This window comes from Salmo salar, chromosome 10, assembly GCF_965601325.2.
Source record: "Salmo salar chromosome 10, fSalSal1, whole genome shotgun sequence".
NCBI lineage: Eukaryota > Metazoa > Chordata > Actinopteri > Salmoniformes > Salmonidae > Salmo > Salmo salar.
This window is the reverse complement of record NC_138300.1, coordinates 118239092-118255878: the sequence shown is the minus strand read 5'-3', so window position 1 is coordinate 118255878 and position 16787 is coordinate 118239092. Positions and strand designations below refer to the sequence as shown.

General features: G+C 47.4%; 1 protein-coding gene across 2 annotated transcripts in view; it reads right to left on the bottom strand.

Annotated features, from left to right (window-relative positions):
* The window catches only part of LOC106561679 (cyclin-dependent kinase 17), a 61718-nt gene that overhangs the window by 14859 nt on the left and 30072 nt on the right, over window positions 1-16787 (bottom strand). For both annotated transcript variants that reach the window (XM_045688487.2, XM_045688488.2), the window contains 4 exons: window positions 14929-15102; window positions 14007-14140; window positions 1170-1295; window positions 490-546 (listed from right to left, as the gene is read on the bottom strand). In XM_045688487.2, coding sequence (XP_045544443.1) covers window positions 490-546; window positions 1170-1295; window positions 14007-14140; window positions 14929-15102 — 491 coding nt within the window. The remainder of the gene's footprint in view (window positions 1-489; window positions 547-1169; window positions 1296-14006; window positions 14141-14928; window positions 15103-16787) is intronic.

Here is a 16787-nt window from a genome sequence, read left to right as displayed (position 1 = left end):
ATAGGGGAGGGGGTGAGAGGAATGAGAGGGGGGAGAGAGGGATGGAAGAGGGATGAGAGGGGAGGGGGTGAGATAGGGGAGGGGCGGGTGAAGGACTAACAGACCCAAATCCAGATGTATTATTATCATGATGTTTGTGATTAACTATATCACATTTAGACTGCTCTGAATCACTGATCGATAAATCACCTTCCATCCCAAATAACTAGTCACTATGTGACCCAGATGAGTGTTTCTGCACCTCGCCTTGCCCAAACTGATCCCCTCTAAAACACACTGGTCAGCAGAGGTGAGGGGTCAAGGTCTCCATGAACTCAATGACCAGGTTTAAGTAGAATGACTGAGTGTTTAATAATCAAATGGCCATGAGGAAAACAGGCAGCTGTGGCCTTTCAGACATGGTGAGCAAATGGGGTATCAGGGAGAGGAGGAAGCCAAATCAGTATTTGTGTGAGCATAGAGAGAGAGAAAGAAGCAACACACACACACCTCTCCTAACTTGTCCAGTTTGATGTATGTCTCAAGCTTGCCGAATCCAATTTCAGACTGAAAGAAAAGATGAATAAACAAGTGTTAATGAGGTTCATGTCCTTGTTAACAGTGACCGACGTATACACACACACACACACTTTTCACAAAACCTGGCGGCCTTGTGTGTGTGTGTGTGTGTGTGTGTGTGTGTGTGTGTGTGTGTTATATGGTCCCACTGGGTGTAATTTAATCTGACATTGTGTTTGATGTTGTGAAAGGGAGGAGGCAGTTTGGTGCATGTGAGTGGAAGTATGTGATTCACTTAACAGAACAGTGAACCATACCGTTCCTCTATTCTGATCCTGACAGGCAGCAGCATAAACACACACACAGTGGTGGTGACACAGACCATTCTGAGATGAGATGTAAACAGAAGACAACAGGAAGTGGAGGAGACCAGGCGTGAGCTCTCTGTCCGTCCGTCCGTCCTTCTCTCCGTCCATCCGTCCGTCTCTCGCTCTGACTGTCCGTCCGTCCCCCCATCTCTCCCTCTCCACCTCTGTCCCCCTCTCCCCATCTCTCCCTCTCCACCTCTGTCCCCCTCTCCCCATCCCCCCCCATCTCTCCACCTCTGTCCCCCTCTCCCCATCCCCCCCCATCTCTCCCTCTCCACCTCTGTCCCCCTCTCCCCCCCTCACCAATGATGCTCTTCGGGAGCGGCGGCTGAGTGGCTGGTCGAAGGAGGGGCTGGTGAGCTGTAGTTTCTCCAGGTAACCATCTGGAATACGGATGTCAGCAGGTAAAGACAGACGCTTGTTCAGGTCCTACACACACACACACACACACCACACACACACACACACACACACACACACACACACACACACAGAGAGAGAAAGAGAGAGAGGGAAGGGGTGAGAGAGCAATAGAAACTCCTGGACTCCCCAATTACTGACCAGGAGCTCTAAAAGAAACTTCAGGCTCTCAAATGTAAAAAAGCATGCGGACCTGATGGCATCCTAAATGAGATGCTCAAACTCACTAGTGCAAAATTTCAATTGGCTATATTAAAACTGTTTAATTTGATCCTGAGTGTAGGTTATTTCCCTGACATCTGGAATCAAGGACTCATAACCCCAGTCTTTAAGAACCCTGCTGCTGACTCTACCCCGCCCTGCTGACTCTACCCCGCCCTGCTGACTCTACCCCGCCCTGCTGACTCTACCCCGCCCTGCTGACTCTACCCCGCCCTGCTGACTCTACCCCGCCCTACCCCGCCCTGCTGACTCTACCCCGCCCTGCTGACTCTACCCCGCCCTACCCCGCCCTGCTGACTCTACCCCGCCCTACCCCGCCCTGCTGACTCTACCCCGCCCTGCTGACTCTAGCCCGCCCTGCTGACTCTACCCCGCCCTGCTGACTCTACCCCGCCCTGCTGACTCTAGCCCTGCTGACTCTAGCCCTGCTGACTCTAGCCCTGCTGACTCTAGCCCTGCTGACTCTAGCTGTAGGCTGTAACCTGTTGTAACTAGGGGGATGTTGAATCATGCTTTATACAGTATGTTCATAGAGTAGCAGTATAGGTAAGTGTTATTGCTCCCATTACTGGATTGGCGTTTTGTTTAAACTACGGAATCCTATTGGTCTATGTCCCGCCAGTGCCAGGATTGGTGATATTGGGGGCAGGGGGGGGGATGTTATCCGTCAGCTGACCGCAGAACCCATTCCCCCTCTCCAGTTGTCCCATCGACCGGCCCTAATCCCGGACAACCCATCTGGGACGTATTACATTGTGTAATCCCATACAGTGATGTAATCCCAGAACAGCCATGTATCCTCTCTAGTCTATTTACCACTACAGGACAATTTAATACTACTGACAACAGAACAGCCATGTTTCCTCTGTAGACTACAGGACTATATAATACTACTGACAACAGAACAGCCATGTTTCCTCTGTAGACTACAGGACTATATAATACTACTGACAACAGAACAGCCATGTTTCCTCTGTAGACTACAGGACTATATAATACTACTGACAACAGAACAGCCATGTTTCCTCTGTAGACTACAGGACTATATAATACTACTGACAACAGAACAGCCATGTTTCCTCTGTAGACTACAGGACTATATAATACTACTGACAACAGAACAGCCATGTTTCCTCTGTAGACTACAGGACTATATAATACTACTGACAACAGAACAGCCATGTTTCCTCTGTAGACTACAGGACTATATAATACTACTGACAACAGAACAGCCATGTTTCCTCTGTAGACTACAGGACTATATAATACTACTGACAACAGAACAGCCATGTTTCCTCTGTAGACTACAGGACTATATAATACTACTGACAACAGAACAGCCATGTTTCCTCTGTAGACTACAGGACTATATAATACTACTGACAACAGAACAGCCATGTTTCCTCTGTAGACTACAGGACTATATAATACTACTGACAACAGAACAGCCATGTTTCCTCTGTAGACTACAGGACTATATAATACTACTGACAACAGAACAGCCATGTTTCCTCTGTAGACTACAGGACTATATAATACTACTGACAACAGAACAGCCATGTTTCCTCTGTAGACTACAGGACTATATAATACTACTGACAACAGAACAGCCATGTTTCCTCTGTAGACTACAGGACTATATAATACTACTGACAACAGAACAGCCATGTTTCCTCTGTAGACTACAGGACTATATAATACTACTGACAACAGAACAGCCATGTTTCCTCTGTAGACTACAGGACTATATAATACTACTGACAACAGAACAGCCATGTTTCCTCTGTAGACTACAGGACTATATAATACTACTGACAACAGAACAGCCATGTTTCCTCTGTAGACTACAGGACTATATAATACTACTGACAACAGAACAGCCATGTTTCCTCTGTAGACTACAGGACTATATAATACTACTGTACCTGACTGACCGCAGACAGAAGAGGCTCAGTCAGAGAGGTCGGTGAATCCCTTCATACAGGATGTCAGGTCCACTGTTTAAATGTTATAGTGGGTATAATGTTGTAATCCTTATTGTATGGTAATGCCAAAGGAAAATATACATATTCAGAATGGACGATACAGTTCTATTCTCCTCTGAACTTTAGGGGCAACTTCACCAGGAGCGCTGGTATATGGACCGTGTGATAGGGCCCAGGAGCGCTGGTATATGGACCGTGTGATAGGGCCCAGGCTCCAGGAGCGCTGGTATATGGACCGTGTGATAGGCTCCAGGAGCGCTGGTATATGGACCGTGTGATAGGGCCCAGGAGCGCTGGTATATGGACCGTGTGATAGGGCCCAGGAGCGCTGGTATATGGACCGTGTGATAGGCTCCAGGAGCGCTGGTATATGGACCGTGTGATAGGCTCCAGGAGCGCTGGTATATGGACCGTGTGATAGGGCCCAGGAGCGCTGGTATATGGACCGTGTGATAGGGCCCAGGCTCCAGGAGCGCTGGTATATGGACCGTGTGATAGGGCCCAGGAGCGCTGGTATATGGACCGTGTGATAGGGCCCAGGAGCGCTGGTATATGGACCGTGTGATAGGGCCCAGGAGCGCTGGTATATGGACCGTGTGATAGGGCCCAGGAGCGCTGGTATATGGACTGTGTGATAGGGCCCAGGCTCCAGGAGCGCTGGTATATGGACCGTGTGATAGGGCCCAGGAGCGCTGGTATATGGACCGTGTGATAGGCTCCAGGAGCGCTGGTATATGGACCGTGTGATAGGCTCCAGGAGCGCTGGTATATGGACCGTGTGATAGGCTCCAGGAGCGCTGGTATATGGACCGTGTGATAGGCTCCAGGAGCGCTGGTATATGGACTGTGTGATAGGCTCCAGGAGCGCTGGTATATGGACCGTGTGATAGGGCCCAGGAGCGCTGGTATATGGACCGTGTGATAGGGCCCAGGAGCGCTGGTATATGGACCGTGTGATGGGGCCCAGGCTCCAGGAGCGCTGGTATATGGACCGTGTGATAGGGCCCAGGAGCGCTGGTATATGGACCGTGTGATAGGGCCCAGGAGCGCTGGTATATGGACCGTGTGATAGGGCCCAGGCTCCAGGAGCGCTGGTATATGGACCGTGTGATAGGGCCCAGGAGCGCTGGTATATGGACCGTGTGATAGGGCCCAGGAGCGCTGGTATTATGGACCGTGTGATAGGGCCCAGGAGCGCTGGTATATGGACCGTGTGATAGGGCCCAGGAGCGCTGGTATATGGACCGTGTGATAGGGCCCAGGAGCGCTGGTATATGGACCGTGTGATAGGCCCCAGGCTCCAGGAGCGCTGGTATATGGACCGTGTGATAGGGCCCAGGAGCGCTGGTATATGTGTTGCTTCCTAAGTGGACAGTTTGATTACACAGAAGTGTGATTGACTTGGAGTTACATTGTGTTGTTTAAGTGTTCCCTTTATTTTTTTGAGCAGTGTATTTTATTACTTTACTGGTGTATCATGTAGGCTAACGTAACGTTAAATCAACGAGCCTCCACACAGTCAGTCAGTGCAGGAACGTGATCATTGCACCCAGATTGAGCTACAACTGGCTAGACAGCTGGTAGCCTAAACCCTGCCTCATGTTACTGCTGTTCCTAAAGCCATCGACATATGTTAGCCTACTGTAACCACACAGAGAGAGAGAGTGTGTGTGTGTGTGTGTGTGTTAAGGTTGGGTGATTGTGTACAAGCCTACATCGCCCGATTGTGCCCCATAGCGATCCTCGATAGTCGACCACTATTGGGGGGGGGGGGGGGGGGTCTTTCTCATGGCTACCCATGCATTTCCATGGAAATATAACCTTTATTTGGAAAGTAATAAATATATAGATATTTTTTAAAAGCATTCATGATTTGCGTAAATGTAATATACTAACTATTACTCTTGTTAAAAATATGAAATGGTGTTACATTTGGTGAAGAGCACATTATGACTTGTTTAGGACTCGAGACTTGACGGTCTTGACTTGAGACTTGACTCGGACTTGCCTGTCTTGACTTGGGACTTGAGTGCTAAGACTTGAGACTTACTTGTGACTTGTAAAACAATGACTTGGTCCCACCTCTGGCTACTAGTGTGTGGAGCTCCTTCCCTCTCCCTGTGTGCTAAAGGCAATGTGTCAATACTCATCAGGCATGTGATGGGATGTGTTGTGGTGCTCTGGGCTGAAGCTGTGCTGCCTGGAGGGGGTCAATCAAACAACTCGTTCCAAAACACACAAAGCAGGACTCTGTAGGGAGTGGCTCTGAACAGGAGCTAGCTAGCTAATTGTGGATCGCCTACAGGAGCCAGCGTGGGGAGAGCTATCTAACTAGCAGAGTCAGAGAGAGGGAGGGAGGGAGGGATAGAAATAAAGAGAAAAAGAGGGTGAATGAAAAGAGAGAAAAAAGAGAACCAGAGAGGAAGAGAGGTATTGTTTGTGGGGTTTCACGTTCCTGTGTAGCCCCCCCCCCCCCGAAATAAGCTGCTAAATGTTTTTTGGTTTGGATGTTTTTAATCCGGCCTAAGCACTTGGTCTACGTCTCAACTGTCACCCTAGTTCAAAAGTAGTGCACTACATAGGGAATAGGGTGCCATAGGGTCCTGGTCGTAAGTAGTGCACTACATAGGGAATAGGGTGCCATTTGGGAAACACCCATTGGTTTTTCTCTTCTGTTTTGTTGTTCCCAAGGCAGGCCTCGTTGCTCGGTACTTTTCTGGAAAACAACCAATCCCTTTTCCTTGTGGACATCACTCATCATATGCCCTTCCCAGTTTGTCTTCCAAAGCTAGATTTACAGTAGTAAGATTTAGATTCTGGATACTAGTTTGATGACAAACAATGTTGCTGTTGGATCTTTGTCTGGTCTGTCACACACACACTAATAGCTTGATGTGTCATGAGGACCTGCGGGTGGTGTGTGTGAGACACAAGGTAAGATCACATTTGTGGGGCCTCCCGAGTGGTGCAGTGGTCTAAGGCAATGCATCGCAGTGCTAGCTGTGCCACTGGAAATCCTGGTTAGAGTCCAGGCTCTGTCACAGCCGGCTGCGGCCAGGAGACCCATGGGGCGGCGCACAATTGGCCCAGCGTCATCCGGGTTAGGGGAGGTTTTGGCCGGCAGGGTAACGTCTCCTGTGTCGGGCCGGGCCCAGTGCACGCTGACACGGTCGCCAGGTGTACAGTGTTTCGTCCGGCACATTGGTGTGGCTGGCTTCCGGGTTAAGCGGGCATTGTGTCAAGAAGCAGTGCGGATTGGTTGGGTTGTGTTTCGGAGGATGCATGGATATCGACCTTCGTCTCTCCTGAGTCCGTACGGGAGTTGCAGCAATGAGACAAGAATGTAACTACCAAAATTGGGGAGAAAAAGGGATGAATATTATTTTTTTTTTAAATACAAAAAAAAAGTAAAATGTTATGTTTGTGTTAAGATTTTGTACGTGTTAAGATTAGGTACAGTATGTGCTAAGACTACGTATGCATCTGCTCTACCCAAATTTACAACCAACTAATTGCAGCATTACCACAAATATGGAAGAGGCAAGTCGAAGGGGGAAAAAGTAAGGAACTTCCCTGTCGGCCATACATTAAAGATCAAAAATGGTTAAAGAAAATTGTGATGAATAAAAACATACCAATTTCATTTAAGGAAATGTCATTTAACTGTGCCATATAAATTGGAAAATATTTATGATTCCATGGCACGTGGTTTATGAATTGACAAGCAATACGACACCGGATTCAAAAACAAACAAACAAACAAACAAACAAACAAACAGACAGACAGACAGACAGACAGACAGACAGACAGACAGACAGACAGACAGACAGACAGACAGACAGACAGACAGACAGACAGACAGACAGACAGACAGACAGACAGACAGACAGACAGACAGACAGACAGACAGACAGACAGACAGACAGACAGACAGACAGACAGACAGACAGACAGACAGACAGACAGACAGACAGACAGACAGACAGACAGACAGACAGACAGACAGACAGACAGACAGACAGACAGACAGACAGACAGACAGACAGACAGACAGACAGACAGACAGACAGACAGACAGACAGACAGACAGACAGACAGACAGACAGACAGACAGACAGACAGACAGACAGACAGACAGACAGACAGACAGACAGACAGACAGACAGACAGACAGACAGACAGACAGACAGACAGACAGACAGACAGACAGACAGACAGACAGACAGACAGACAGACAGACAGACAGACAGACAGACAGACAGACAGACAGACAGACAGACAGACAGACAGACAGACAGACAGACAGACAGACAGACAGACAGACAGACAGACAGACAGACAGACAGACAGACAGACAGACAGACAGACAGACAGACAGACAGACAGACAGACAGACAGACAGACAGACAGACAGACAGACAGACAGACAGACAGACAGACAGACAGACAGACAGACAGACAGACAGACAGACAGACAGACAGACAGACAGACAGACAGACAGACAGACAGACAGACAGACAGACAGACAGACAGACAGACAGACAGACAGACAGACAGACAGACAGACAGACAGACAGACAGACAGACAGACAGACAGACAGACAGACAGACAGACAGACAGACAGACAGACAGACATGGGATACAATCTTTCCAACTCTGCAGATTTTGCTGCGAGGAGGCAGTCAGTAGATCATTTATTTTGGTACTGTCCATATGTAGCTTGTATTTGGTCAAAGGTCCAGGAATAGCTGAAGAATTGCAACATTTACCTAGAACTAACACTGCAGATAGCAATACTGGGTGATTTGAAAAGCCATAGTCAATCAATCAATAATATAATAATTATTTTATCTTTAATTTACAATCTGTAGAAGCTATGAGAATAGAAAGGTTCAGTACTTTTGCGAAGCATCACAGCACAGTTGAAAAATATATGGCTGCTAGAAATCCAAAATGGAGGGTGGTAAGAGATAGATGGGAGTGGTTGAATGAAGCTGAAGGGTGGGACTAATAACAACAATATAACCAATGTAAAACATACGAGGTCTGTAAAATGTATATAGGTTCAGAAATGTTGTGAAATAGCACAGTTACAAATAAAACTGGATGGACATCAGAAATAGAGGAAGGAATAAATACAAACTATTGTAAAATAGATTGTGTCTGTAAAATGTGTATAGTATGTATAAACTGAAGGTAGAAGCCTAAGTGTTATTGTTTATTCGTTTTCTCCAATTGGGGGAGGGGTGGTAGGGTTTGGGGAATAATAAAAGTATATTCCAAAAAAATAAGTGTGTATGTTCAACCACATACATAAACTCAGCAAAAAAAGAAAATGTCCCTTTTTCAGGACCCTGTCTTTCAAAGATAATTCGTAAAAATCCAAATTACTTCACAGATCTTCATTGTAAAGGGTTTAAACACTGCTTCCCATACTTGTTCAATGAACCATAAACAATTAATGAACATGCACCTGTGGAACGGTCGTTAAGACACTAACAGCTGACAGACGGTAGGCAATTAAGGTCACAGTTATGAAAACTTAGGACACTAAAGAGGCCTTTCTACTGACCCTGAAAAACACCAAAAGAAAGATGCCCAGGGTCCCTGCTCATCTGCGTGAACGTGCCTTAGCCATGCTGCAAGGAGGCATGAGGACTGCAGATGTGGCGAGGGCAATAAATTGCAATGTCCGTACTGTGAGACGCCTAAGACAGTGCTACAGGGAGACAGGACGGACAGCTGATTGTCCTCACAGTGGCAGACCATGTGTAACAACACCTGCACAGGATCGCTACATCTGAACATCACACCTGCGGGACAGGTACAGGATGGCAACAACAACTGCCCGAGTTACACCAGGAAGGCACAATCCCTCCATCAGTGCTCAGACTGTCCGCAATAGGCTGAGAGAGGCTGAACTGAGGGCTTGTAGGCCTGTTGTAAGGCAGGTCATCACCAGACATCACCGGCAACAACGTCGCCTATGGGCACAAACTCACCGTCGCTGGACCAGACAGGACTTGCAAAAAGTGCTCTTCCCTGACGAGTCGCGGTTTTGTCTCACCAGGGGTAATGGTCGGATTCACGTTTATCGTCGAAGGAATGAGCGTTACACCGAGGCCTGTACTTTGGAGCGGGATCGATTTGGAGGTGGAGGGTCCATCATGGTCTGGGGCGGTGTGTCAATGCATCATCGGACTGAGCTTGTTGTCATTGCAGGCAATCTCAACGCTGTGCGTTACAGGGAAGACATCCTTCTCCCTCATGTGGTACCCTTCCTGCAGGCTTATCCTGACATGACCCTCCAGCATGACAATGCCACCAGCCATACTGCTCATTCTGTGCGTGATTTCCTACAAGACAGGAATGTCAGTGTTCTGCCATGGCCAGCGAAGAGCCCGGATCTCAATCCCATTGAGCACAGACTGGAATATGTTCCGGGATTCATCCAATGGCATTGAGGAATACACCACCTCAGTCATCGGCTTCATCAATAAGTGCATCGATGACATCATCCCCACAGTGACTGTACGTACATATCCAAACCAGAAGCCATGGATTACAGGCAACATCCGCATCGAGCTAAAGGCTAGAACTAACGCTTTCAAGGAGCGGGAGACTAATCCGGACGCTTATAAGAAATCCCGCTATGCCCTCAGACGAACCATCAAACAAACAAAGTGTCAATACAGGATTAAGATTGAATCCTACTACACCAGCTCTGACGCTCGTCGGTTGTGGCAGGGCTTGAAAACTATTACGGACTACAAAGGGAAACCCAGACGCGAGCTGCCCAATGACACAAGCCTACCAGACGAGCTAAATGCATTTTATGATTGATTCGAGTCAAGCAACAATTAAGCATGCACGAGAGCACCAGCTGTTCTGGATGACTGTGTGATAACGCTCTCGGTAGCCGATGTGAACAAAACCTTTAAAACAGGTCAACATTCACAAAGCCGCTGGGCCAGACGGATTACCAGGACGTGTACTCAAAGCATGCGCGGACCAACTGTCAAGTGTCTTCAATGACATTTTCAACCTCTCCCTGACTGTCTGTAATACCTACATGTTTCAAGCAGACCACCATAGTCCCTGTGCCCAGGGAAGCGATGGTAACCTGCCTAAATGATTACCGACCAGTGGCACTCATGTCAGTAGCCATGAAGTGCTTTGAAAGGCTGGTCATGGCTCACATCAACAGCATCCTCCCAGACACCCTAGACCCACTCCAATTCGCATACCGCCCCCAACAGATCCACAGATGACACAATCTCAATCGCACTCCACACTGCCCTTTCTCACCTGGACAAAAGGAAAACCTATGTGAGAATGCTGTTGATTGACTACAGCTCAGCATTCAACACCATAGTGCCCACGAAGCCCATCACCAAGCTAAGGACTCTAGAACAAAACACCTCCCTCTGCAACTGGGTCCTGGACTTCCTGACGGGCCACTCCCAGGTGGTAAGAGTAGGCAACAACACGTCTGCCACAATGATCCTTAACACTGGGGCCCTTCAGGGTTTTGTACTTAGTCCCCTCCTGTATTCCCTGTTCACCCACGACTGCGTGGCCAAACACAACTCCAACACCATCATTAGGTTTGCTGACGACAACAGTGGTAGGCCTGATCACCGACAACTATGAGACAGCCTATAGGGAGGAGGTCAGAGAACTGGAAGTGTGGTGCCAGGACAACAACCTCTCCCTCAATGTGAGCAAGACTAAGGAGCTGATCGTTGACTACAGGAAAAGGCGGGCCGAACAGGCCTCCATTAACATTGACGGGGCTGTAGTAGAGTGGGTTGAGAGTTTCACTGTCCAAACATACCAAGACAGTTGTGAAGAGGGCACGAGACAACCTTTTCCCCCTCAGGAGACTGAAAAGATTTGGCATGGATTCCCAGATCGTCAAAAGGTTCTACAGCTGCACCATCGAGAGCATCCTGACCGGTTGCATCACCGCCTGGTACGGCAACTTCTCGGCATCTGACCGAAAGGCGCTATAGAGGGCAATGCGTACGGCCCAGTACATCACTGGGGCCAAGCTTCCTGCCATCCAGGACCTATATAATAGGCAGAGTCAGAGGAAAGCCCATAACATTGTCAGAGAGTCCAGTCACCCAAGTTATAGACTGCGCCAAGTCTAGGACCAAAAGGCTCCTCAACAGCTTCTACCCCCAAGCCATAAGACTGCTGAACAATTCATAAAATTGCCACCACACAATTTACATCGACCCCTCCCTTTTGTACACTGCTGCTACTCGCTGTTTGTTTGTTACCTATGCATAGTCACTTCGACCGCCACCTACATATACAGATTACCTCAACTAGCTAGTACCCCCGCACACTGACTTGGTAATGGTGCCCCCTGTATATAGCCTTGTTATTCTTATTGTGTTACTTTTTATTATAACTTTTAATTTTAGTCTACTTGGTAAATATTTTCTTCTTCTTGAACTGCACTGTTGGTTAAGGGCTTGTAATTAAGCATTTCACGGTAAAGATTCGGACCGCAGAGTGAAGGAAAAGCAGCCAACAAGTGCTCAGCATATGTGGGAACTCCTTTGAGACAGTTGGAAAAGCATTCCAGGTGAAGCTGGTTGAGAGAATGCCAAGATTGCTTTGATGACAGCTTTGCACAAAGGGTGGCTATTTGAAGAATCTCAAATATATTTTGATTTGTTTAACACTTTTTTAGTTACTACATGATTCCAAATGTGTTATTTCATGGTTTTGATGTCTTCACGATTATTCTACAATGTAGAAAATAGTAAAAATAAAGAAAACCCATTGAATTAGTAGGTGTTCTAAAACCTTTAACCGGTAAAGTGTGTGCGCACACACACACACACACACACACCACACACACACACACACACACACACAAACACACAAACAACAACCGTTCAAAAGTTTGGGGTCACTTAGAAATGTTTTTGTTTTTGAAAGAAAAGCAAATTTGTCCATTAAAATAAGATCAAATAGATCAGAAATACAGTGTAGACATTGTTAATGTTGTAAATGACTATTGTAGCTGGAAACGGCTGGTTTTTTAAGGAATATCTACATAGGCGTACAGAGGCCCATTATCAGCAACCATCACTCCTGTGTTCCAATGGCACGTTGTGTTAGCTAATCCAAGTTTATCATTTTAAAAAGCTAATTGATCATTAGAAAACCTGTTTGCAATTATATTAGCACAGCTGAAAACTGTTCTGATTAAAGAAGGAATAAAACTGTCCTTCTTTAGACTAGTTGAGTATCTGGAGCATCAGCATTTATGGGTTTGATTACAGGCTCAAAATGGCCAGAAACAAATAACTTTATTCTGAAACTCGTCAGTCTATTCTTGTTCTGAGAAATGAAGGCTATTCCATGTGAGAAATTGTCAATAAACTGAAGATCTCGTACAACGCTGTGTACTAATCCCTTCACAGAACAGCGCAAAGTTGCTCTAACTAGAATAAAGAGAGGAGTGGGAGGCCCCGGTGCACAACTGAGCAAGAGGACAAGTATATTAGAGTGTCGAGTTTGAGAAACAGATGCCTCACAGGTCCTCAACTGGAAGCTTCATTAAATAGTACCCGCAAAATACCAGTCTCAAGGTCAACAATGAAGAGGCGACTCCGGACTCCGAGTTCCTCTGTCCAGTGTGTGTTCTTTCGCCCATCTTAATCTGTTATTTTTATTGGCCAGTCTGAAATATGGCCTTTTCTTTGCAACCCTGCCTAAAAGGCCAGCATCCCGGAGTCGCCTCTTCACTTGGACAGTTTATTAGGTACACACAGCTAGTACTGGGTCAGACCCCACTTTGCCTCTAGAATAGCCTGAATTTGTCTGTTTGTGGATCGCCTATTAGCTTGTACAATTCTTGCCCTTATCCTTCAACCTCTCTCATCAACAAGCTGTTTTCACCCACAGGACTGCCGCTGACTGGATGTTTGTTGTTTGTCGCTCCATTCTCGGGGAAACCCTAGACACTGTCGTGCGTGAAAAGCCCAGGAGGGCGGACGTTTCTGAGACACTGGATCCGGCGTGCCTGGCACCAACGATCATACCACGCTCAAAGTCACTTAGGTCACTCGTTTTGCCCATTCCAGTAACTGAATGTCTCCCTGCCCGTCTTCCTGCTTTATATAGCAAACCACGGCTCACTGCCTGTAGGAGACATCAATTTCCCCAAACGGGGTGGTGTACCTAATAAACTGGCCAGTGAGTGTATATGGCCAAGGGTACGTGAGGTGAGGAATGAACTGCGTGTGAGAGAGATAGTGAGTCACTCATAGAGGACAGTGGAAGTATAATAGAAATCTGTGTAACACGCCAAAACAAATTTTTACTTGGTTTAATTAAAAAAAATTATCTCCCCCCTAAACTTCCATTGTCCTCCAAAAGTAGTTGAACGCCTCTGACAAAAAACCCTTCCGATCCTCCTCCACCCTGGAGCGGGCAGTGAAGGGATGGAGGGATGAAGGTGGGTCAGACCGTGGGCTAGACGTACCTCTGCAGAGATGCGTCGGTTTCCCCTGTTCCTCAGACACACCCCTGTGGGGGACTGAACCTCGTCTGAGCTGGTCCCTGATGCCTGGTCACTCTCTCCATCAGAACCCATCTTCATATTCTCATGGACAATGTCTAAGAGAGAAGGAGAGAGGAGGGGGAGAGTGGGACGAGAGGGACGAAACAGAGAGAGAGGAGGGGGAGAGTGGGACGAAACAGAGAGAGAGGAGGGGGAGAGTGGGAGGAGAGGGACGAAACAGAGAGAGAGGAGGGGGAGAGTGGGACGAAACAGAGAGAGAGGAGGGGGAGAGTGGGAGGAGAGGGACGAAACAGAGAGAGAGGAGGGGGAGAGTGGGACGAGAGGGATGAAACAGAGAGAGGAGGGGGAGAGTGGGAGGAGAAGGATGAAACAGAGAGAGAGGAGGGGGAGAGTGGGACGAGAGGGATGAAACAGAGAGAGGAGGGGGAGAGTGGGAGGAGAAGGATGAAACAGAGAGAGAGGAGGGGGAGAGTGGGACGAGAGGGATGAAACAGAGAGAGGAGGGGGAGAGTGGGAGGAGAAGGATGAAACAGAGAGAGAGGAGGGGGAGAGTGGGAGGAGAGGGATGAAACAGAGAGAGGAGGGGGAGAGTGGGAGGAGAAGGATGAAACAGAGAGAGATGTGCCATTTTCACAGGATGAGGTCAATATGGTAAAAAATTGCCCGCCCTGACAAGGACTGTATAATCACTACTTGATAAGAGCAGAGGGACCATAAACACGACTGAATGTTATTCTTTCCATCAACTCAACGTCATCCACTGCTGCTGGGAACTACAGCAGCAACCACTCCCTGGTCAGTTTCCACTGTCCTACCCTCTCTCAGATGACGCTGTGTGTGTGTGTGTGTGTGTGTGTGTGTGTGTGTGTGTGTGTGGTCTCACCAAGGCGGCTGCCGTTGCGTTGAACGGCCATAAAAGACCCTAGCCCTCCTCCACCTATGACGCTCTGGGGTCTCCGCAGAGGGGGCTTCTTGAAGGAACTAGTGTACTGGTGCAGGAAGGAGTGAACACTGTGGGCCGAGGGGGGAAGCCCGTGACCGTTATGCACCATGGTCCCTGTTGGTGGGAAGAGACAGAACTGTGAATCAATACGAGTACCTTAGATTAGAATACTGTTAGCCTGTACTGTATAACACCGTTTAGCATAGATGGAACAAGGAGTTCTTCCCCAACCAGGAACCTGACCAGGGAAAACCCAAGGCCTAAAACAAGGCATACTGTCAGGAAATGCAATCCCCTATATGCATTTAACTGCGGCGCACCACCGCTGCTAAAATGTGGATGCCACAAAAAAAAAAAGAATTGTCCTGCTGGGAAACAAACCTCAGGGGAAACACTGTTAGGTGTCGTCAAAGAGAGATTATTAGGCCTTGTGTGTGGACAGATCAGAATACATCAATACAGAGAGAAAGAGGGATATAGAGAAAACTAACAGGATTAAGATCAAAGAAGAACATCAGAGAGAAAACAGAAAGTCTCTCAAAACAACAGATGACCAAACACACTCCTTCCAACATCGTTACTAGATAACACACACACACACGTCTTATTCCACTACTACTGCAGTGTTGTTGCGTTATATAAATCAGATTAAGGCTATGGTATTAGGACTCCTCCCCATCACACCATCTCTACTCATCTGACCATTCCATTCTGTCTCCTGGATTTATACTGGCAAACACACAGCTGTCTGCCGCAACACAATCCCCTCTGCTGAAGAACACACAAGTAAATCCTCCTCCTACACACACCTTTAATATCCCACCACACACACACACACACACACCTAATCCGTCCCTATTCAGGAGCAGGGAACAGTCAGGGCAGATGTGGGGTTTAAAAGCTCTTTAAAAAACATGGATGAGCTGATTGAGTGAAATCTTTTTTATTTTACCTTTATTTAACTGGGCAAGTCAGTTAAGAACAAATTCTTATTTTCAATGACGGCCTACTGGGGAACAGTGGGTTAACTGCCTTGTTCAGGGGCAGAACGACATATTTTTAGTTGACCTTGTCAGCTTGGGGATTCAATCTTGCAACCTTTCAGTTACTAGTCCAACGCTCTAACCACTAGACTACCTGCCGCCCAGAATACCTGAATACCAACAGAGAATAAGAGAGGGGAGCTGGTTAAAAGGAGAGAAGAAGAGAGGGAAGGAGAGGGGAGCTGGTTAAAAGGAGAGAAGAAGAGAGAGAAGCTGGTTAAAAGGAGAGAAGAAGAGAGGGAAGGAGGGGAAGCTGGTTAGAAGGAGAGAAGAAGAGAGAAGCTGGTTAAAAGGAGAGAAGAAGAGAGGGAAGGAGGGGAAGCTGGTTAGAAGGAGAGAAGAAGAGAGAAGCTGGTTAAAAGGAGAGAAGAAGAGAGGGAAGGAGGGGAAGCTGGTTAAAAGGAGAAAAGAAAAGAGGGAAGGAGAGGGGAGCTGGGTAGGAGAGAATAGCTGTTGAAGAAAAGGAGAGGGGTGCTGGGAAAAACATTGATAAAGCCTGGTGATGAAAGAGAGGGAGAGACAGGACAGAGAACGAGGAGAGAAATGTGTTTCAAGATGAACAGCTGCTTTCACCGAGTCCTCTAAGTCACTGTGGCAATGTCATGGAAACTCTAGAACGTTCGAGACCCTGACAAGCCAGCACCATAGCAACGCCACGGCAGCCGACGACAACACCAGACTATCCCTGGAAGGCTTAATACCAGCTGAGAGATAGAGTGACATAGCTGGTTAATTATCTTTGTTTTGATGCCTCGC